At 41.3% G+C, this 24,648-nt stretch overlaps 1 protein-coding gene across 1 annotated transcript in view; it reads left to right on the top strand.

The window, feature by feature from the left end:
* The window catches only part of MYLK4 (myosin light chain kinase family member 4), a 72,938-nt gene extending 57,703 nt beyond the window's left edge, over positions 1 to 15,235 (top strand). Inside the window, exons 4-11 of the mRNA XM_044250232.1 lie at positions 1,409 to 1,502; positions 1,579 to 1,688; positions 2,823 to 2,964; positions 5,743 to 5,813; positions 6,825 to 6,953; positions 7,725 to 7,877; positions 11,109 to 11,187; positions 15,188 to 15,235. Of these exons, the coding sequence (XP_044106167.1) occupies positions 1,409 to 1,502; positions 1,579 to 1,688; positions 2,823 to 2,964; positions 5,743 to 5,813; positions 6,825 to 6,953; positions 7,725 to 7,877; positions 11,109 to 11,187; positions 15,188 to 15,235 (826 nt within the window). The remainder of the gene's footprint in view (positions 1 to 1,408; positions 1,503 to 1,578; positions 1,689 to 2,822; positions 2,965 to 5,742; positions 5,814 to 6,824; positions 6,954 to 7,724; positions 7,878 to 11,108; positions 11,188 to 15,187) is intronic.
* Positions 15,236 to 24,648: the final 9,413 nt, after the last annotated feature.

Here is a 24,648-nt window from a genome sequence, read left to right as displayed (position 1 = left end):
GATGATAGAGAACTGCCCTTGGAGACTATGAGGAAGGGCAGACAGACAAATGGGAACTCTGAAATGTGAATAGGTGCCCTGGGAGTCTTTAATATTACTGCACGTAGAGGCCCATTTGGGTCATGAGGGACTTCAGTGGTAACCCAGCAATTGTCTCAGAAGGAGAATAGTTATTTGCTGAAGACGCTTTGAGACAATTCCAAGGGCATTTTCTTTCCTTCTTTTTTTCTTTTTTTTAAAAGATGTATTTATTTTAGAGAGAGAGAGAGAGAGAGTGAGGGAAAGAGAGTGAGCACAAGCAGGGGGAGGGGAAGAGGGAGAGGGAGAAGCAGGCTCCCTGATGAGCAGGGTACCTGATGAGAGGCTCCATCTCAGGACCCTGAGATCATGACCTGAGCTGACATCAAGAGGGGGATGCTTCACCCACTGAGCTATCCGTGGCACTCCCAGGGCATTATCTTCATCAGTAGTCACAGGTGAGGCTTCTGGGCTGTGTTCATGTGGTCCAGTAAAGAGACTAGATCTGGAATGGTAGTTGGAATTCAGGTCCTTCTTTGGCTTTTGTTTACAGGAATGTCATTCTCTGAGACCCATCTGTTTTTGCACAGATGTAGCTGAGTTGAGTGGGACGTAGTGGTGGTCATCACACTGCCTCTGTCAGTTGTTGCCACCATCTTCACCTCTGCAGTCCTCCAGATGTGGTGGGCCTTTAGGTCACAGTGTTGCTCAGGAAGCTTCCCCTCTTCCCACACCATGATAGCCACATTGCACAAGCAGGCACCTGTGTTCTGTTTTACTAAATCAGGAATCAAAGAAAGAAGTCGTATTTTAAAATTGTTCAAGACTGTGCGTTTCGATATGTGATTACATGTGTAAGAAGCTGTCCTTCAAAGTATATATAAATTTATATCCAAGCTAAATTGTCAAAAAAATCTCATGGGTGATTATATAATACATATTTTTATTATGTGTATCCATGTGCAATATTGCTATTACTTTATTTATATGCAGTTTCCAAAATAATTTTATATGGCTGACCTACACCCTGTATTGTTCATACTCTTACAAAGCCTAGCTTATTCCACTCATATGTATTCAGAAAGCTTCTCTTTTTTCCTATCACAAGTTCTCAAATTTTAGGTTGCATGTGAATCGCCTAAGGAGCTCTGAAAATGCAGAGTCTGGGGCCTTACCCTGGATTCTTGCCTTAGTAGGTCTGGGGTAGGGCCGGGAAACCCCTCAGCCTGTGACAGAAAGACCGCACTTCAATATTATTTTAGAAGCTTATTGGCTATAGTAGATACACTTAACAGGTTTGTTCACCCAAACCCCGAAAGAGAAATGCCCCGACAGCTGCGTCTTCCACTGGGGCGCACCTCACGCGGCACCACGGCCTCTTCTTCCCCAGGGGGCGTTTTGGCCAGGTTCACAAGTGTGAAGAGAAAGCAACAGGTCTGAAGCTGGCGGCCAAGATCATCAAGACCAGAAGCACGAGGGATAAGGTAAAGACCGTGCCACGTGGATCTCTCCTTGTTATCATCATCTTCACTTCGCTAAAGCATCTGTCCTTCTTCTCAGGATGAAGTGAAGAATGAGATCAACATCATGAACCAGCTGGATCACGTGAACCTCATTCAGCTCTACGATGCCTTTGAGTCAAAGAATGACATCGTCCTGGTCATGGAGTAGTACGTGTTCTACCGGCCCCCCAGCCCCTCCCCTGCACAGTTACGTGCAGACCCCATGATTATGCAGCCGTAGCTCTGTCTTGCTTTGGAAGTTGCTAGATCTGTGCTTAGTGCACTTCTGATTCTAACTGGCATGTACCAGACAACGGCATTGGTTTCAGAAGGAAAATTACGTAGGAATCCACATCTCCATGTGTGACTTTACTGAGAAGTAGAATAACCTCATAGACATAGCTTTAGATCTAAGCTATAAAACTGTCAAATAGCCAGCCTAAAGGTTATTATGGTTAACCTGAAGGAAAGTGATTTTGAACTACATTTTATTTTCAGCCTAATCTTTAATACAAAGTTCACATCAAATTCTTAGTAATTGGGACTAAGAGACTTGCGACTAGGTTTCATTTTTGTAAAAATTTAGTAAGCAGTTAGAAAGTGAGTAGTTCTCAGTAACTCTGATTCACTATTGTGATTCAGTTCATTCTTCCCTCCGCTTGGGGTTTTATCATTGCGCAATGGGAATTTGGGTAATAAAATGTCTAGCATCAGAAGCACACAGGAGTGGGTTAAAGCCTCTACCTTTGGCTTAGGTCATGATCCCAGGGTGCTGGGATCAAGCCCTGTATCAGACTCTCTTCTCAGCAGGGAGCCTGCTTCCTCCTCTCTCTCTGTCTGCCTCTGCCTACTTGTGATCTCTGTCTGTCAAATAAATAAATAAAATCTTAAAAAAAAAAAGCACATAGGAGCTCTTTAACACTGAAAGTCTGAGGAGACCCCATTTGACCTTTGCTTGGTATTTGAGATTCCTCTCCCTGCCTTTGTAAGGTCCTCTTTATCTTTTGTATATGTTAAATATACATATATGTTTGTATAAGTTTGTAAATGGCAGATGTGGACTCACTTCAGAGCTGCAGCCACTGGATGATGGGGACCTTGAGGCTTTCCCATAGTGAAATTGATGGTAGCATTAAAGGGCCTCAGCTAAGCATCATCTATCTGAGATAGCGATGGAGGTAGAGAAGTCACACACACCTGCTGGAGGAGTTATGGGAGCTTAAACACCCAGCTGCTATACCAAGAAATAGCTGTGTTCAGGAAGGAGTCATACTCAGGGCTTCACACCTCTTCCTTCTGCAGTGTGGATGGAGGGGAGCTGTTTGATCGCATCATCGATGACAACTACAATCTGACCGAGTTTGACTCCATCCTGTTCATCAAGCAGATATGTGAGGGCATAAGACACATGCATCAGATGTACATTCTCCACTTGGATCTGAAGGTAAAGCATGCTGTTTGGAATGAAGCCCCTTCCACTCTCCCCTCCTGTAGATCAGTAGGTCCCATCAGATACTATTTGCCAGCTTGGGAAATCTATGCTGTCATGAGGTACATATTCGGAAATTAAAGAAAACTTGGATTCTTAGCGTCATCTTCCTAATCCCAGCTTTCATCACCCCCTAATATTTGCACATCTCTACCTTTAGGGACAACTATTCAGATTCTTGTAACTTCCCTGTGAAAGAAATCCACGTGGGAGATCCTTTCCCTAAAAGATTAGGATTAAAACCACCACCACCACCACCACCACCACCACCACCACCACCAGCACCACCAGCACCATGGGGGTCATTGCTGTGTCCCTCTCATTTTTGGAATAAGTAGGTAGGAAGATTTTAGCTAACTCAGAATTCCCTAGTGGTAGCCAAGTTTTCCCACTCTCCAAGCATCCTTAGTGGTCTCCAATTCTTTTAGGAGGCACTGGACTTTAGGGATTTGTTTTTCTGTGGTCATGCTAGAGCAGTGAGTAGATACCTATGGCAGAATGGGGTATAGGACAGCCAGAAGGGCAGTGCTGAAATGCTGAGGAGCTGGGAAGGGTGGTGGAAGTGGGGCTGGCACCACATTGGACATGGTGGAGAACCTATGTAAGCAGCGGGGAGCCAAGCCACCTGCCTTTCTCATCTAATTTAATGACCCTTCCCTTTTGATCTCTCTCCCATTATGAAGTGCCTAGAATTGGACTGTAAATGGCTAGAACTAAGGAAAGACCCAGGCTCAGTAACTCTGATCAGCTCTAATATTGGGGTTAAATATCATAAATTGCCTCTTCTTGTGTGGCACAATCATTTTCTCATTTCCCTGTTTGCACAGCATGACCGTAAGATAAAATATATATTCTCTAAAACATACCATCAATTGCAAGTCATAGGGGATTGTAGAGCTAAATAAATTTAACTTCCTTAAATTGGTTTCCATGGTCTACTCTTCTTGTAACTTAGCTTCCCTCACTGTTTTGATTTATGTGTGCTACCTCTCCCATTCACAGGGCAGGAGGAAGTGGTGTATGAAAGACAAAGTCAGAGGTTGAAAATCATTAGCAAAGCGCTGGCTTCAAACTGAGTTTGATAATATGTGTTTCATGGAGCATTTTCCTTGAGTGTAGATACTCTGCAGATATCCCTAAAGGGATTTGATTGGCAACTATAACTAGGACCTGACCTGTCATAAGTCAAAAAGCTCAGTATGTGGCTTCATAACATTGATTGAAGACTTGCAATGGGCAATTTTAGTTATGGCTTGAAGGCAAAGATAATAGTAAAGGCGACAGCTGGATGGGTCATTAAGGACCACTCATCCCTTACAGAAATCTCCTTGGAAGAAAAAGGGCCAAAAATATTAAGAGTGCTTGTCACCATTGGAGGGGAGATTATAGGTGACTTAAAAATGAAAAATGGTCTCCTTTATATTTTTCTGGGTTTTGCAAATCTTATTCAATGAAGATGCTTTTCTTTAATAGTTAGAAAAAAAATTAACTTTTTGAAGGGCCTTCAAAGCGTAAACACATTTTTATATCATAGTATTCTTTGACAATTGGACAACTTTATTCATATTGATCAGTTATTTAAGCTTGAAACCAAATGTTCTTATAGAGTGTCCACTTCATCATTAATAGCTTTTATTCATAGACACCAATTTGAGAGATATTTTAGAAAAGGGCTTCCAAAGACATTATGTCAACCAAATGGTCCATTGAATGTTGATCAAGTGCTTCTTAGTTTCTGATCTCATTTAAACCTCCTTTCCACCAAGACAGGAAGAGAGAGAATAGCTGTGATCCCACCTATAGGATGGGACATGGATCCTGGGCATTCAGCAACTAGGCTAATGTGCCCCAGCTCTTAGGCATGAGTTGGGACTAGAACTTGAGAGTTCAAAGCAATTCTTTGAAAATTCTTTTTTATGGATGACCTAGACTTTAAGTCAAATTCCCTATTTTTCTCAGACCTCAGTTTTTCTGACCTGACAAATACAAGCATCCTTATAAGACATTCCATAAACACCGAGTTGCAATTCTAATATCCATGTTTTCTCCCTCTTCACCCCCCTAGACTGTCACCTTGACAGAGAGCAAAGACTTAACCAGAGTCAAACTCAAAAACACTTAGTCAAGGGTTTGGGCACTGAGAACAAACTCAGCAAAACTTTGGAATTGCTGAGAATGAGGAATGAATGAGGGGGAAGTCTTCCTTTTACACATGACTTTCCCATAGACTGAGCGCAAAGGGAAAATCTGGAGGTCAGGAGCGTTCACGTTATATTGCATACTCAGTGTGGTTGTTTAAATGAATCAGGCTATTTCTCCTGGAACTCATAAATCTTTGGGAAAGATATTCCTCCAAGAAGGGGAAATTCGTACTTAATAATTTTAGAGGGGCAGAGTCAAGTCCGAGACAGCCTCCACCAGTCCATTTGGAAGGTACTGAAGCAGGCTCCTTGTCTTTCTTCCCTCAAAGAGGCCTCTGCTTGAACTCACACATTATGGTAAACTGCAGAACCAGGGAGAGAGACAGGCAGGGTAATGCAAGGTTGGCAGGGTACCCACAACCTCATCCACCACAAAATTAAAGGAGAAAATACCCACACAGACAAGCCAGACCCAAAGTGAAAGGCCTGATATGTTTTTCCTGAGCATTGCTGTATTTTTAGTTGTGGTTCAAGGACAATTTGAGTGAATGATGGTTGTTTTCATTGCTAATGTGTCTCTTTCTCCTGGCAGCCTGAGAATATCCTGTGTGTGAATCGGGATGCTAAACAAATAAAAATTATTGATTTTGGATTGGCCAGAAGGTATGTGTATTTGGACATAGGTATATGAATGGAGGTAGTGAGCATGTTGGTGCTCTTTCTTTGCAAAGATAAATCTGATACACTTCTTGGTTTTAGACTCTCATTTAGAATTAACTTGACAAAAATTATATCCCAGACTTACCTTGCTGACTTTGGAATTGGAATGTTTCGAGGTTTCTACAGTGTATCCAAGAAAAAAAATATAAGAAAACTTAAAATCTTATACAGTGAAAATTATTAAATTTGAAGACATTAATTTAGAATTTGTAAGTTTGTCTTAGTTTTCTTATTTGTTCCATCCGTAAAGAGAAGATTTACTTTAAAAAAATGAATATGAGATTGCAAAGGGTTCTGGTTCCTATAATCTTTTTAAGTGAACAGAGTTTATATGTGGACTTCAGTCCATTAATGGTGAATATAAAATGGATGCAAATAATTGCATTTCACTTACGCATTAAGATGGCTCGGGGTGCCTGGGTGGCTCAGTGGCTTGGGCAGCTGCCTTCGGCTCAGGTCCTGATCTCAGGGTCCTGGGATCGAGTCCCGCATCGGGCTCTCTGTTTGGCAGGGAGCCTGCTTCCCTCTCTCTCTCTGCCTGCCTCTCCATCTACTTGTGATTTCTCTCTGTCAAATAGATGAATAAAATCTTTAAAAAAAAAAAAAAAGATGGCCATACTCAAGCCATTGGCATGTCAAGGATTGTTTTCCTTTTGTTGTGTTCTAGATTTCAGGTGTTCTAACTGTTTTCACCAGCTTTCCCCACCACTGTTTCAGGTTATTAAGGTTTTCCAATATGAATTAGGACTCTTAAACTCCTGGAACTTTTAAAAATAAGTTTTAAACTTTTAAACACTATTTCCTAAATACATGGTTTCCTTTAAAGCCCACGTATTTAAAGTTTGCTGCGTGGCTGAAGTTATTTTGTCTTATAGACAGCATCTTTTCAGTTTCTATGACTGTTGCTGTTTGATTGACCCTCTCCATCCCTCCACTTTGCCTCCCAAATTCCAGGTACAAACCCAGAGAGAAGCTGAAGGTGAACTTTGGAACTCCGGAATTTCTTGCCCCTGAAGTTGTGAACTATGATTTTGTTTCCTTTCCCACTGACATGTGGAGTGTGGGCGTCATTGCCTATATGCTGTAAGTAGGTCTTCAGTCTCTCTGACACTTACACACAGGCATCAGTTTAGGTCTTTTAACAGATAAACAACACCGTGCCATGTTGAGTCACTTTCTGGGCTCTGTGAATCCAGTGGGTGAAAGGAGTAAATTCTTTCCCTGCTCATCACCTGAAAAGTAAATGTATGTCTACTTGTAATTGTGTTAACTCTTAGGACAATACATCTTGTAATAAAAATAATTAAAAAGCAACTTGGGGGGGAAGGGGAGTTGGGAGAAGGGGGGTGGGGTTATGGACATTGCGGAGGGTATGTGCTTTGGTGAGGGCTGTGAAGTGTGTAAACCTGGTGATTCACAGACCTGTACCCCTGGGGATAAAAATATATTATATGTTTATAAAAAATTAAAAATTAAAAAAAAAAGCAACTTGGGTCCTGATCTCCTAAATGATGAAGGTTAGCCTTACCCCTCAGGGGTGATCCTTTGGTGTTTGCCATCTGAGTATGTGGCAGACTTCAGCAGCTATAAAGGCTTTAAAAATGAGGTTGTGCTCTCCTTAGAGATTTCATATTTCAGGGTGGCTGCTGGTGTTTCTGCAGGTGTTTCTTTAGGGGCCAGGGTGGAGGAGCGAAGCGTTTTCCTGATTGCAAAAACATATGATAAAATTATGCTTAATTATTAGGTTATTTGCCTTCTCTCAATTTTAAACAACAGAGCCAAGAAAAAGCAACCTCTCTGTAAAGGGTTTGAAGCTATTTAAACAAGACTCACTCTGGTTCCTCTGTCTTATAGACTGAGTGGTTTGTCTCCCTTCCTGGGGGACAATGATGCTGAGACCCTGAGCAACATCCTGGCCTGCAGGTGGGACTTAGAGGATGAAGAATTTCAGGACATCTCAGAGGAGGCCAGGGAGTTTATCTCCAAGCTTCTGATTAAGGAGAAAAGGTAACCCAAGTTGGTTCTGGGCTTTAGAAGAAGGAGGGAGAATAGGGAAGCATAGGCTACCATAATACATGGAAATAACTCCCAAATTCTCTTTGTGATATCTCTGATGCCTGAGAAAAATTGTAAGCGGAAGGAGTTTGATGCTCTTGACCTTGCTTACTGAGATCAGGGACTGGTTTGGTCACAAGGCTTGAAAGGGGCTACAAAAACTTCCCTGCTTCTGCCTTTTGCAATAAGACTCTAGCAATTAGGGGCTCTTGCTGGGCCTCAAAATGAAGGGTTTGGGATAAGTTATTTCCATAACCCCTTTCACATCTACAAAGCACATATCTGGCTCTGTGTAGCTGAACACTTAACTATCATTTCATTTCAGAGCCTGCTGTGGGCCAGACAGTGCCAAGTGCTTTATAGGCTTGTCTTTTAACCCCTATCCATCTCCGAGAGGTGGGAATTATCATTCCTGTTTTATTAATGAGACTCTAAATAGTTTTCCCAAGAGCATATGGCTAGTCAGTGGTAGAACGGAACATCCAAAATTCAACCTTCCCCTAAGGCTGCCCACTTAACTATTACATATTATGTGGTCTTCTATTTTCTGTCATGCTAAAACCACGTTAATTTAAAATTCAGTAGATGGAGGCGCCTGGGTGGCTCAGTCTGTTAAGCATCTGCCTTTGGCTGAGGTCATGATCTCAGGATGTTGGGATCCAGCCCTGCATGGAGCTCCCAGCTCAGTGAGGAGTCTGCTTCTCCCTCTACCCTTCTCCCCCTCTCTCTCTTCTCAAATAAATAAATAAAACCTTAAAGAATTCAGCTAATGAAGAAAAGTGACTTTGAAACAGAGGGGCTTGCATTTTAGAATTACAGGCAGTGAGGGGCTCCTGGGTGGCTCAGTCATTAAGAATTACAGCCAGTGGAAGGATATTGTGATTTAGTCAAAAACACTGTTTTTCAGGTGGTTTTATATTTAAAATGTAAAATGGTAAACAGTGTTTAAGATTTTCAAGGCCAACCATACTGGCTTCACTGTTTTATTATCTTTATGGCTTTTAAGTTATTAATAAACATGACTGTGAACAGATAGGAGGGTGTAATTTGGGGGGAGGGGATTAAAGAAGCAACATTGGTCTGGAGCTATACCTGTACCAAGGAGGTGTTTTATCAATAGTCTTCGAGGAAATGGGTGTGGGGCATTGAGAACACATATGTAAAGTCTGACTCTGTCTATAGGTAACCCATGATCTAAGAGAAGAGATAGTATTTTTTTTTAAAGGATAGAATACAATGCAGTTAATGCAAAGGTAGTCTATTGAAAAGGGTCAGTCAGGACTGCGTCCTAGAGGGTAAGGAGGACTTAGCCAGGCAGGGGGTGTCAGTGTGAGGAGGGGGCTCTGTACAGACATGGGTTTTATCTTTCATGGAAAGGCACAACACCTGATATTACCATTATTATTATTATTATTAATATTTATATATCACTAAACAATAGGCAGTGAACAGATGGAAAATGTCAACTCTTATCAAATCTTGGTGGGAGAGATCTACATTTACTGAGAATCTATTAGACAGATATGCTTTTATGTGTTATCTGATTTAATGTTCTGGATTAAATGAAGACACGGAGGCTGATAGCGGTCAAGCAGTCACATGGCTAGCCCAGGGCAGAGTCATAGCCATGCTTCGTGGCCTCCAGTGCCATGTCATGCCTGCTCCTTTGGTCTGAGCGATTCACTAATACCTTAGGAGGGATAGCTACACATTTAAGCAGAATGACAACTGGGCGAGTCTTCAGACCTATAGTTGGATGAAACTACAGTCAAAACCTGATACCACTATCATTGAATAAATTTCTGGATGCAAAAATAAACTTGAAACTGTACCAAAATTTAATTATCTGTACTATGTTATTGTTTATTTTTAATAGTCAGCTTTCAGAAATTTATATTACTACAGTACAGAAATAATAATTTTTGGCACTGTCAGTTATTGGAATGCTTCAGGAGGTCCAATACTGAAAATTTATGATATTCAACAAAATAGCACTTCCAGGTGAGGTTGGTGGAGGTCAAGAGTTTCAAAAAAAATTATATCTGGCTGTTTAAGGTCCTACTAATGGTGATGTTGTCACCAAGTTATTAAACTTTCCTTCATGGATTCAAGTTAAGAGTTACCATCTCTTCAGGTCTTTTACTTAAATGTTCAGTATCTTACGAAGCAATTTTATTGAAGAAATCTACAAACTGGGGCTCCATGCCCATTGGAAACTACTTTCTTGATACTATTTCAGAAGTAGGCTCCAGGCTGCTGCACTCACTTATAGTTTTTATTTTGAAAGTTTATTCGATTTAAGGTCATAAATGTTAGCACACAAGACAAATTTATAAAACTTGGAATTAGAAAATAATATCATCTTTATAATTCTTTCCCATGTTATTTTAAAATCGTATAAACCTTTGCTGGCTCAAAAGGATATAGTTTCTTTGTAAAGGTATCTAATGAACTCTCTCTCAGTATGTACATTAACCCCTTATCTATTTAAGTCTTCAAAATTTATTTTTAAAAAATATTTTTTTATTTAATTTGGGAGAGAGAGAGAGAGAGAGAGAGAGACAGAAGAATGTATGGGAGGGGTAAATGGAGAGAGGAGAATCCCAAGCAGACTCTGCACTGAATGTGGCAAAGCCTGACGTGTGGCTCAATCTCATGACAGTGAGATCACAACCTGATCATGACCAAGAGTTGGAGCTTAACCAACTGTGCCACCCAGACACCCCCAAAATTTCTTAATTCAAAAGTTAGTGATGCATATTATTCAAGAGCTTTAAGAGCTTTAATATGTAAAGTCACTTTTACAATTATCAAGAATCATTGAAGCATTTTATTTTTGGAATGGTAAGTGTACATTTATTTTTTTCTGCTGATGGGTAGACGTTCAATTCATGAAGCTCAAGCATTGCATGAAAAATGGTTACTTGTGTTGGAAAGTGGATGTTCAACTATGAACAACAATTTTGAATTATTTGCCTCATTTGTCTCACTGCTGTTGTTACCCTGACTGGATTTGATAGTACCCTACAATCATCAGTGATAGTTCCAGAGAAGATAGAACTGCCTGTGAATTTGACATTTGGCCATCTGGTCTCTCAAATGCAATGGCCAGAGTTGACATGAATGACAGATTCAGGCCTCCTTAGTGTGTCTCTGCTAACAGCCTTCCAAATTTCCCTTTAGCTGGAGAATAAGTGCAAGTGAAGCTCTCAAACACCCTTGGCTGTCAGATCACAAGCTCCACTCCAGACTCATCACACAGGTAACGGAGGCTTGTTGCCTTTCCTCTTCTTTTCTACCTGACCTCAGTCTTTTGATGATCAAAGGGTAAAAGTATCTTAGTCTCATATGGGGTTCTGTCTAATTCCATCTCTCATAGCCTTCCAATTTTGTGCTAATGTTGAACTGCTTAAAATGTTTTTATTGAGCAGTTGTGTGAGTTTTATTTTTTAAAATAAATACTTCTTACATGGTTTAGGAGATATTTTCAGCATAACTATTTATTATGTTTATTATTCAATCATTGTATTCATTATGATATAAATTACATCACTGTACTATGTGCACACACTTATACACATATATAGTCTAGAATATATAAACAAACAATATTTTGGAATATAGGGGTTAGTGTACATTCAGGATAAATATGCCTCCCTAAAACAGAACTCAGAATTTTAATGTTTATGGTTACCTTGTTCAGTCTTCTCTGAGCACCACAAAGCTGTGAGACTCAGGTTGATCCAGAAAACAACATAAATATATGTGAAGGAGACTCTTACCAAAGACTGAATGAAGATGACCTAAATACTTGTGTTTTTTTTTCTTTTTTTTCAAGTTTCTAATTAAATTCAAGTTAGTTAACATAGAGTGTAATATTAATTTGAGGTGCAGAATTTAGTGATTCATCACTTACATGCGATACCCAGTGCTCATCACAAGTGTTCTTCTTAATCCCCATCCCTCATCTAGCCCATTCCCCGCCCACCTCCCTCTATTAATCCTCAGTTTGTTCTCTATCCTTAAGATTCAGCTTTCTGGTTTGCCTCTCTCTCTTTCTTCCTTTTTTCCTGAGTACTTGTTGACAATAATTGAGCCCACACTCTGTGTTAACTTCGTACAATAAAATTCCTAATCTACTCTTACTGCCTCAATTGCTACTTATGTTCTTATAGCCATCTGTCTCTTTAGCACAGATTCTTTTCCTAAGTTTCAGGTCCATATATCCCCCTGCGTACTTGACATTTCCATTTGGATCTTCTCAGTCCTAAACTGAACTTGTCTTCCCCATCTCCCCTCCTCCTCTACCATCCTCCAAGAATGACCCCCACTGAGTGGCCTAAGCCAGACCCCCTGGGCTTTGCTGTTTCCTTCCTCACCTCCATCCTCCCATTTTGTATTTAATTTATCTCCAAGTTCTGTACATTATTTTCTCTAATTACTTCTAGAATCTGTCTAACCTTCTCCATCCTGTTGGTTATCCTGGCATATGACACCCCTCATCTGAATTACTGTAACAGCCTCCTCTAGACTTTTCCACTCACATCCTATGGATCACATCCTATGATCCTATGGATCATACACATAACACAGTACAAGAAGTGTAACATTTAAGATACTCAATCCAAAAATTTAGGATGTTTAACTGGCCAAGATATATAGAGAGGCAATAAGCAATATCTGTCCTCAGGCCTCATTGGGGAAAGTCTAACTTGAGCATCAGTTAAGATGGTGGTCGTCATGCCCTGGAGCCATATGTGCTTGATACACTTTCATTTCTTCCATTTCTGCTCCCCATCCTTCCTACTCCCCAGGGTTTTGGAGTGGAGCTTTTTCACTGACCAACAAACCTTGGAATGACTGTGTTTCAGGTACTCATTTTTTCCACATCCAGTTCTTATTGAAATTAACTTTACTTCTAAATTCAGCATCAGAACTAAGTTTTATTTGTGTCTGAATATACCTTTCCTTGATAATTGGTACCAATGTCAAGTAAAAATAGACTTTTTACCTAGTTGGTACCTCACCCAGACTACATAAACTGCTTATTAGGGTTACCAACCTATTTTGGGCCAATTTTCCACCAAGGTATTTTTATCCAAGCTTATTGGTGTCCAAATACACTTTGACGTGGCAGGACAATATGGAAACCACTGCAGATAAATAATGACATTATACAGTTTAAAAAGTGTTTAAAATATTTTTAAACCACGTAACAACAACAAAAATCACCTTTTTGTTATTCCATCCAACCGTTGGTACCTAGGTGAATGGACATTTCAAGAATGATGTGGATTTGGAAAAGAATTTCCATTGTAGAAATCTAGTTAGTTATCATCAAAGTTATAATTATATGGTACTGTGCCAGGCACTGTTCTAACTGCTTTACAGAAGTTAATTCATTTACTCCACACGCCAATTCTCTGAAACAGGTACTGTTATTCTTCTCATTTAGATGAGGAAACAGAGGACAGAGGTTAAGTACTTGTACAGGATCCCACCAGGCGAAAATGATGGAGCTAGCATCCCAGTGTAGACAGGCAGGCTCTGGAGTCTGAGCAGAACTTCACCACTCTGCTATCCTGCTGGATAATGGGCTTCTGGGCAAAGGGGGCCTGATGATGTTTCCAGAACTCTTTACGTTCTGTACATTTTTGGTGTTACTAAAAGCCAGTATTCAAGCTTAATGTATTTTATTTTTCAAGGAAAAATTAAGGCTAGATTTTTCCAGAAGATTCATTTTTGGAATAATCTTGGTTCCGATACATTCTATAAAATCAGAATTTAACTTTATGTTAAGAATTTAAGTCTTATCCAAAACTATTTACTATTTAAATCTAACTTTTATTTTTAAAGTCTTTCCAGAACTTTTATTTATCTCTTTTAATTGTTTCATGCTTAAAAGCACTTCCATTCCTTAGCCACTAAGCCTGCCTATAATCAGTCAGTAAATTTAAGAAGGATTTTTTCCCCCAGGAATTAAAGCCCTGTAGCTCTCTGCCTTCTGTAGTATGCTCTTACATTTCCAACCATCCATATATAACCCATCTTCCATCAGAAACAGCTCTCAGCTGGAGTGGAACAAAGCATTTCCAAATTACAAATCTGTTAGAACTCATCAAGCACCTACTGCAGACTTAATAAATGCTTTGGGCCTGAAGGAAGGAAAACTGAACGACTATGACATTGTTTCTTCTTTGCCAGAACTAATAAGTCTATCTTTCCTTTCCATTCCCAGCTTTATGACCTTAGATCATGCCCTTTTTCCAATTTACGGAACTAATAAAATACCTTAGAACAGGATATTCTACCTCTGTCCATCTGTTCTCTAATTCACCAAATCATTACTTCATTAATGACAACTCTGATCAACTTACTGTATCACCAAAAATTCTTCCAGTGTTCCCCATCGTGCACACCAAACACACACACCCAGCAGTCAAGGCCTGCTATGACAAGCCCTGGTCTCAGGCGTCTAGTCCTGTCTCTGCTACTGCTTCTAGCTTAGTCAAAATCCCCCTGTTTCTGATTCCGAAAGTGATAACAAGGGAAAGTGGGGGACATGCTCAAGTTGGACCCTGAATGTGGGTCAATGTGTCTGTCATGAACATTGTGGGCTTTTTTTTTAAATTTATTTTTTAAATTTCTTTTCAGTGTTCCAGAATTCATTGTTTATGCACCACACCCAGTGCTCCATGCAATATGTGCCCTCCATAATACCCACCACCAGGCTAACCCAACCTCCTACTCCCTGCCCCTCCAAAACCCTCAGATTGTTTTTCAGAGTCCACAGTCTCTCATGGTTCATCTCCCTCTCTAATTTCCCTCACTCCCTTCTTCTCTCCATCTCCCCAAGTCCTTCATATTATTTCTTATGCTCCACAAATAAGCGAAACCATATGATAATTGACTCTCTCTGCTTGACTTATTTAATTCAGTATAATCTCTTCCAATCCCATCCATGTTGCTACAAAAGTTGGGTATTCATCCTCTCTGACAGAGACATAATACTCCATAATATATATGGACCACATCTTCCATATCCATTTGTCCTTTGAAGGGCATCTTGGTTCTTTCTACAGTTTGGCAACTGTGGCCATTGCTGCTATGAACAAACAATGTAGGCTTTTAGAACATCTCTCTAAGAGCATTTTCTACCCAGTAGCAAGTCATTAACTCTTCAGGTGTTCTCATAAGTTAGGAATGAAGTGATTAAAAAAAAAAGTTCTAATCTTTCTCTAAATGTTTTCTGGTTTCCCTAGAAGAAGAAGAATTGTTGCTCTAATGAGAAGAACCTTGTGACCAAATAGCCCATGGAAGGCACCCATTTGAAAGGTTGGTCTTGGATCTTTTCCTAAAGAGATGTTTTTGCAAGCCTTCAGAGAGAAGAACAAGAAATAAGTCAAATGTGTGCTACACTGTGGGAAGGAGGGCAGTGTATCTGCAGAGAGAGAGGGCTCTGATTTTAGACTGCTTTGTGTGCAACATGGATCTGCCATTTTCTAGCAGGAAAAACCCATTTCCTTATTTATGGATTGAGCATAGTCTTACTTCTTATGCTTGTTGAGTGGCTCCAACAAGATAACCCAAGCAAAGCCTGCAGACCAAGGCCTGGCACATAGAAGGTGCTCAATAATTAGCTCAGAAGACTTTAATAACTGAAGAGGACAGTCTCTGGTTGTCCTCACAATTGTGTGGGATCAGAGGAAGTATTTGTATTTGTTTTGGTTTTCATATTGTTGGGAAAACTAAACTCAGAGACTCATAGCCGACATAACTCCCCCAAAGCTGTGCTGCTAGTACATGGTAGAATGTGACTTCTCAGTTGTCTCTGAATTTAAAGCCCATGCTTATTTTTCTTCCCTGAGCTCCCTTCTGGTATTGGCCCATTCTTGGACTTGGAGTAATCACCACTTCATACAAACTTCATACCACTTCATACAAAGCTTCTACCCTGCTTAGAATTTTGTCAGAAAACATAAGCAATAGTTTTACACATGAAAACATTTGATTATATCAATAAGCAAGCTTAATTTTTGCTCTGAAGGAAAACCCTAACATAGTGAACTTATTACAGAGGACTTTTAGGAATCCCAATATTTATATTATTGTTGAGCGCCCATTTACCCTCCAGCTAGTCAGTTCTCTAATTTGGGACAGTAATTCTATGGCCATTGTTTCAACTCAATTTTAACAAATGTGTAAGACCTTCCAGTCTGTGTTCTTGCTGCCCACTGGTCTTACTCTTTTATTCTGATTGGTATTTATTCTAGTCTGAAGTTTTGGTTTGTCTGTTTGACTTTATATTCTTGTAAAGTGTTGAATCTTTCATAGAATCATGCAGAAACAAATCAGTAAATCATAACAAAGTCACAGACCAGAGTTAGGAAAGTATTCAGTCTTTGGTGCATGGGTCATTTACTTAGAAATCTGTCACTTATCTAGAAATCTATGAAACACCAAAAGAAAGCCTTAGGCTTCCTACTTACAAAGACCATTCTCATGTGTCAAAGTAAAGTTTTTGGGAAAGTAGAAGAAAGCTTTACATCTTGTGAAAATGCAGAGAAGGAAAGTACTCTCCATGCTCCGAGGCCTGGGTCATTGGGCTTGCTGAGGTGCAAACCAGCCTTCCCTGTGAGTGGTGGGCACCAGAGTTTGCAGGAGGCTCTCCCTCCCAATTTCATCCACAGTGACCATAAACCTCAAGGGTTCACCACAAACTGCATTTCCACCATGAACACTGGAGTTACTTTTGAGGCCTGGTCGGAATGAATTCATTGGGTGACAGGAGGTTGCGTTGCAAGGCAGACCTGTGACCAGGGTCCAGCAGGGAAAGAATGAGGAAGGAATGACAGTGGGAGATGGTAGAGTCCTTCCATGTCATGTTGGCTCTTTGACCAATGTGATGGAGGATGGTGGCAGTCTAAGAGGTGACATTCTACAGAGGACAAAGACATGTGAGCCAGTCACACTGGCGCTTGGATACCGTTTTGGTTGGAATTGCTTGATGGGACATTTCTCTGGGCCTGCCTTCAGATAGTCCCTTGGGCTGGCTGCCTTCCTCTCCTTAGTCCCTCCAGCTCCAGTTAGCCACAGAAATTCACCTTGGTTGCACTGCAGGTCGGGGAAGAGCTGTTTCAGGTCCATGGGATGTGGGCACTTCCTAGTTTTCTTTTTTCCTTTTTTTTTTCTTTCAAATTAAAATGTAAGCTTAATATATTAACTGTGAGTGCAGCCTCATTTGAGAAGTTTTTTTTTTTTTTTAATCATTTTTTTATAGTATTTCCTGCCAGGATAAGATGGGGGTTTTGGCAAACTCTGTTAGGAGTAAAACCAACTTTGTGATAATATTGATTTTTAAATCTGGTGGTTGAAGATTATTCCTGTGGAAAAAGAATGACTTCCAGGCCCTATGAATAAGGCAGGATCCACAATGTAAATTGAGGCATATAAATCTCCAGCAATTTGTTAGAGGTTTTTTGATGCGTTGAGGAAACATTAAAAATCAACCCGGTGGCATTTCTCTTTGCATTTCCATTCCATCTTCTGCCAACCTGTGAAATAAAAATTGAGGATATGTCCTCAGATCCATAGGAGTGATGTATGCCTGCAAACTGTGTGGGCCCATGTCATACATAGTCATAATGCAAATGAAAGCGTTCCCACACCCGTCTTGATGTCACCTTGATGTGGGGTCAAGCTGACAGGACAGACAGTGTGGCAGAAAGCTTGGGAGCTGGCTAGGCTTCATATGAAACAAAGCAGCCTTGTCCTTCGATCTTGCAAATAGTACGAAAATATCTTGCATAAACTGAAAAAATAAAAACCCAACCCAGCTCTGGTAAGCAGTGGAATCCTGCAAGGGGTTTCTTTTTTTTCCTTCTCACACGCACACATGCATTATAAAAAATCATGTGTGGTTTTCCTAAGGGGCACAACCAACTAATTACAATTTTAAAAGCCCTGCTGAATTAACAAGAGTCATATTTTGTTTGCTTTGCAGGAAAACTGCTGCGGTTGCTGCTGCGTTGGGAAGATTTTTGGAAAAATCAGCAGTTCTGATGCCTTGACCCCAATGATGACGGGTGGCTATGGGGGCTGGGGGTGACGCTGCACTTGAACTTGGAGCACCCAGTTCAGGGGGTGCCCACTGCTGTGGTTCTGGGGGTGTAGACAAGCCCCATGCCCCTTTCCTCACATCCCCACATCCCACGGTAGGACACAATTGGGAAGATGTTTCCTTGACGTCTTGAGTTTTCAATGTTTATTTTTTTATTTTAGTTGCTGGGATAAGGGGTACATGATTTCTGCTCTTTCCCAGCTTACTAGAACAATCAGACTGGAGATTTACTGGAGATGTTTAAACCTGGAGGATACCTTGAGAGGGAGAAAACTGCTTCCAGTCCTTAAGCTATGCCTTTCAAAAGGGTGATCATATCACCAGAAGAAAATTATGTCTTTTGCACCTTTGAACACTTGGTTTCTCAGATATTTTTTTTTATTTTGTCTGAAATCAGGTGACTCCAAATGATAAATAATTTGCTTTCTGGAACTTGAGCTGTCTCTGAATCCTAAGGCAAGAGGCATCAGACATCATGTCTTCCGTTGGTTCTGAACTTTTCTCCCAGTTCATTGGTTTCTTCCAAATAGCAATTCTACTTTCAAATGAATGGCATGCATTTCACAAGGCACTCTGTGCTCTCTTCTGACTGAGCATTCATGAGATGAAAGGCACTAGTTTTCACCACTGGAGCAAGAGGTGTTTGCTTACGGCTAGTGTTTAGAATTTGGAGTAATGGTAACAGTCCCAAGAGCTTTCCTCACGCTGCTGTTGTCAACGAGAAATGGGCCATGAGGATCCCAAGGAAGGACGGCACTTTGCTTCCAGTGTTGAAACTACTTTGACAATAACGCTCAAGTTTCTGGTTAAATTCCAACATTTCTGAAGCCCAGTGATCTCACCCACGCAGAGTCTCACATGGCTCAGCGGTTGTGAAGAAAGAACACTCAGAAGTCAGAGGTGAGGCAAACACTCCTGCTCACTCTTTGGATATGAGAATGATTCCAGTTGGAAGCTTCTTGTTCCTGAGCTCATGTGCCGTCTCATTACGGATTTTTAATAACGAAAGTGAGCCCTACCATATATAGCACAGAAAGGCGAGGGCCTCTCGACGGTGAAACGTGTGTGTGAAACGTGTGAGCCTCATGCTCACCATTCAGCTTCTTAAGCTGTCCTCCTAGTTCCCATTTCCAAAGAACTCCTGTGTTGAGATCAGCTATAAGAATGTGTTTTTAGCTGTAAATGGTTCTAGGCTCCAATAGACACCATACTAATACAGCAATGGCTGTATTCGTGAGGGCAGTTTTACCTGGCATTGGCTTTTCTCCATCATGGCTCGTAACCACCTAGTGGATCCTTCTAGCATACAGTGAATAACTGTATGTGTAATGTTCTTATTCTCATGTGCAAGGTAAAGGGGAGGTAGAGACAGAAGAAAATGTGTAATTTAGTGAAGACCACATGCCAATTTAGTGGTCATGCTAGCTATAAAACCAACTCCTTTCTAGCTTTGCTCTTGCATTATGATGCATTTCTTTTTTCCTTTGGCCTATGCATTTATTCAAGGTTGGTTTTCTCCTGCTCCTGTTATGTGACTATGCTTAAAATGTTTAATTTGGTTTCCTTAAAAAAAAAAATACACACACAAAAAAAACCCAACAACACAACACAACAAAGCCCTGTGACTGAAGTGTTATATTACTGGGCTATCTTTAGCTGATGGTATTCATCGAGTCTGGAAAAATACAAGCCAGTGCGTGCATTAATACGCAGACCGCAGAGAGCTGGCATCTTCTCAAATGCTAAATAACATGCAAGGGTCTGATTTGAAACCCCTCATGGAAGGGCGTTCGTTTTCTGTCCTGGAGGGTGGAATCTAGCAGATAGAGCAGGAGGTCTTTTGCATCCAGGTCCCATTCTGACTCACCTTGGCAGAGAAACTTTCACCAGACCCCAAAACATGGGAGAGGCAGCATAAGCCAACGGAAGGAATGATTTCTTTATCAAATGAATCCACTAAGGACCCTGCAGTCAGTGGGTGTAATTTTTTTTAAAAAAGAGGTTTAGAAAGGAGACTCTACTTTTAAAAAAAGGATCCCCTTTGAATTTGGAGTTTAATTTCCACATTTGGATGGGGAGGCCCCCCCATGTCAGCAGGGTGCCTTTTATACGAGAGAGGAGGATAGTCTGCATTGCAGAGTTGATGATTACAGTCTCGAGTTACAGCGAAATGGGAGAATTTCGGTCTCCTGCTCATCCTGTTCCCTCCCTCCACACCCAGTGTGGCTGCTCCTGCAAGAACTGGTAACTTGGTAGATTGCCACTCTGATGGGAAAGGGGGCTTTGCACAGCGGAGAAATCAAACCAGATGCAAGCACGGACCAGAGAAGCTGAGTCTGGCAAGACTGGGGCTATTGTGATCAATTTTTCCAAGAAGTCATTAGGATTTGATAGCCTGATTTGCTCCTCCACCCTCCTAATGGACGTTATGGCTTCAGTTGCTTGCATCAGGCAGTAGCCATTTCTTTGGAAAAAGGCAGAAATTCAGCACGGATGTGGCACTTCCCACTGCCTGGAGAGAAATAAAACTCACAAAGGATTCAAGAAAAAGCATGCCGTCATTTGTCATTTGTAAGATACCAACACTTCCCCAGAACCTGTTGCTATTTAAAAATCAGGGAGAAAAGAGCTCATGCCCCAGTCCATGCCATGAAAACATCTGAAATTGGAGTCTCACCTGAACTACCTTGGGGAAAGATTTCTAGGGTGAAGTGGGGTAATTCTCATGTTTGTTTTTAGTCTGACTTGATATTATTTTGCTTTCTTTCCTCAAAAATGTAAATAGGCACGCTGCTATTGTTGTGGCTTACTTTGATGTGAATGTGTTTTGAAGGCTGTGTGAATTATGTATGACATTTTCACCATTTTTATGGAAATTAGCATAGCATAATTTTTTCTTGTTTTAAAATCAAAATATGTATTTGATATCGGGAAATGAGGGTCTTATTTTTTATTTCATTCCTTTTCTCTTCCTTCTGCTCCCACTACCCCTACTCGAGGCATGAGCCAAATGGTGTCAGGTTGCATACATGTACTAGTTCCGTATGGATGACGGGGCAGTTTCAATGAGGAAACCTCATTTGGAAAGACCCTCTGTGCGAGTGTGACAAGAGGGCAAGGCAGGTGTCTGTTCCTGGGCAACTTCGGCATGGGTGGAGGCTGTGCCCTCGCTGTGGCTCACTTCTCAAAAGCCATGATGCTTCCTACCTTGCTTTTGCTTTATCTTTTCGCTTTCTTTTTTCTTCTTTCTCTTTCTTCAGTTAGAATCAAAGTCCATCTTCTTATCCATCACGGTGCTCCCCTAAAGCCTTTTTGAGATAAAAATGGTATTTCCAAAAGTCAAGTTGCTTGCTGTCCTAAAGGAAACTTGAAGCTGGACTATTAGATGACTAGATGTTCAAGTCCTGGATGAAGGTGACTTCCTTGTCTAGCATGAAGTCGATGGTTTCTCCCGCTAGAAGTCCTACATATGTCTCCGAGCTCCATTTTAGTCAGGTGTCCTTTCTGTAAGTGATCTTGATGTGGGTAGTTTCACCTTCCATGAAGGCTTATAACTCAACTACTACTTATTCGAAGGAGCAGAAAACATGAATACCCGAGTGTTCCTGTCTTGAATTGTATGTATTTTGTAGTTGTCCCAGCTGATGGATGTCAGTGAGTCCTTTCGATGAGGTTTAGTAGTGTAGGTAAGAAATAAAAATGGATTTTTAATGTGGTGATTGCACATGTCATGTATATTTTTTTTTATTTCTGAACATAGTTTCATTCAGCTGTATTTCTTTGCCTTACAAAGATGTACAACCGTCATATATATGTATTATATTGAAGAATAAACATGGACCTTATTTATCCTTTGGTTAATGAGTTAAATTATTCAAAGTGGACTTGGTAATTGCAATACAAACTCTCTCCTTTATGATAAGTTCTGATATGTTAAAAATCCCATGGCATTTAGAACACAATACCTTAAGAATAAGTTTTTTTTCTTTTTAAAGATTTTATTTATTTATCAGAGAGAGAGAGAGAGAGAGACAGAAAGAGCATGAGCAGGGACAGGGGCAGAGGGATAAGCAGACTCTCCACTGAGAAGGGAGCCTGACCCCAGGACCTGAGATCATGAACTGAGCCAAAAGCAGACACTTAGCTGACTGAGCCACCCAGTCACCCCAGAACCTCATACCTTAAAAAAATGATGCCACACTACTTATTTGGGGTTCCAGAAGTATTCATTTTGGGCAGGGCCCAAGGTGGCAAAACGACTCTCCCACTTGAAAAGAGTGGTGGTTGGGATGTATCCACACAGATTTGGGATTTTTTCCCTATTAATTTCTATTAATAGAAAACATGGGCTGAGGTATATGTAAAGTGTCTAGTGCCAGAACAGTGTTTAATAAATTATTAAGGCACTTAGCAATTCAATCTCTTTAAGTGTATCTTCATGATTATTCCTCAGACAGGTGTCTGTAAGGTGTCTGCTTCAGAAAACTTGCTACTGAAATATTTCAGTATATAATGGCTCCCCGTTGTCAGCTGCCACATCACTTTCTGGGATCAGCATTGGCTGGAAATGCTGCTGGGATGCCTCAGCTCCCAGCACACATGCATGCTTGAAGATGATATGCTTTCTGTGCCAACAGTCACATGTTAGCCCGGCAGTGACTGGCACTGACTCTATGTCAACAAGCCCCCTCAACCCCCACCTGGCTTGAGATAGCCCTACCGAATTTTCTATGGTCTCACACAAAGGGATCCTATCCCTCTCATTGAAACTCCGGTTGTTTCCAACTTGCACCGCTAGGTGAAGCATTCTGACTTCTTCCCCAAAGGGAGGAAACCTCATGGATCATCTGTGATATTTAAAAAAAAAAAAAAACAACTATATATTTGATATCATCCCTGGTTCCTGGTGCAGAGCTTCCAAACACTTAGAATTTCCTGAGTGATAGGGGTGAGAGGAGTATCTTTTGTTCTCCATGATCAGCCCCTTCCAACCATTCCTGAGTTTATGCCACTGAGCAGACTCTTGGAGGATGGGGTTGGTTGCCTGAGGGAACAACCATGTGACTAGATGACTGGAATTTTCAACCTCACCCCTCCACCTGCAGGGAGGGGAAAGGAGATGCAGATTGACTTAATCACCCACGGCCCATGATTTTATCTGTCATGCCTATGTAATGGAACCTCTATAAAAACTCCACACAAAGAGGTTTAGAGAGTTCCTGGGCTGATGAACAAGAACACCTCCTTGTGCCAGAAGAGTGACTTACCTCAAACTCTACAAGGACTGAAGTTTCTGTGCTTAGGATGCTTCTAGTATGCTTTTGGACCTTGCCCTATATACCTTCTCATCTGGCTATTCATTTGTATCCTTTATTATGTGCTTTATAATGAAGTAGAAAAAGTGAGTAAAGTTTTCCCCTGGATTCTGTGAGACATGGTAGCAAATTATTGAGCCTTAGGAAGGAGTCATGGGAAGCCTCCATGTGTAGTCATGTCAGACAGAAGTGTGGGTAACCTGGGCACCCACTGTTGTGATTGGTGTTTGAAGTAGGGGCAGTCTTGTGGCACTGAGCATTTAACTTGTGAGGTCTGTGAGAACTGCAAATTCTTCATGCCAGAATTGTTTAATACAAGGGAACACCCTACACAGTCAGTGTCAGAAATGTTATGAGAAACAGTTTTCCCTTACCCTCCAATACTGGCACAATATAGGTCCCAATGGACAGCTCCGCTCTTCAAGGTAGAGGTTCAGGTCCTGGGACTCAGAGGTAAGAGCCAATCATCTTGGCGCCCTTCTCCTTGCTCCGTCCTGAAGTAAAGTGAGTGGGGCAATCTCCCTCACTACCCCTACAAAGGGAGGACCCTGCAACCCACTTCGTCACTTCCTCCTACCACTCCTTGCTCTGAAAGGGGACACCAACTCCACCTCTTGATCCACACCTATCAGGAAGATAAGCAGGTCCCGAGGCTCCTCCTTCAGTAACTTACCTCAGCTGCTCCTCATAGTGGGCTTCTCCGAGTGCTTGGAACTTATGTTCCCCAGACATTGCTGTGGGTACAAATAGGGTCTCGTAAAAGGTACGAATCTGTATTTAGTTGGCTCATGGCCTCACCTGCAGAGCCGAGGGCTTCTGAGCCTCTTCCAACCTCACCCAGTTATTTTTAGAGTTTTCCAAAGGTTTCATACACGAGTTCAGGAGCCAGCACGTCAAGCAGAGAAGTTTCTCCTGGCAGGACACCATCTGAGGGCACCTCCTTGCTGCTGCTTCAGCCCACCCTGAAACAGCGGCCCCTGCCAAGCCCCACCTCCTCGCTTCCTTCAAGAGGCCAGCACTCTAAGATGTCGTTTCTGGAGTCCCCATCACACTAACACTATGTGCACAGTGTCATGAAAGTGCTGAGAATGTTCTCTGTCCTGTCAGTCGTTCTTGGTGCTGGGAGAGATCGAAGCCACCACAACTCCTGGGATCTTATTGGGAGCTGTTAGAAGCTTCCAACAGGTAGAAATAAGTGAAGGCTGTAGTTTCCACTGAGCCAGCTACTTGGTGGTTCCTCGACCTCACTCCTGCCTAGGGAAGTTTGAGAATTCAAAGGCCCCTTTCC

Source organism: Neovison vison, chromosome 1 (genome assembly GCF_020171115.1).
Source record: "Neovison vison isolate M4711 chromosome 1, ASM_NN_V1, whole genome shotgun sequence".
Lineage (NCBI taxonomy): Eukaryota > Metazoa > Chordata > Mammalia > Carnivora > Mustelidae > Neogale > Neogale vison.
Note: the sequence above shows the minus strand (reverse complement) of the source record. Positions and strands in the feature narration are given on the sequence as shown.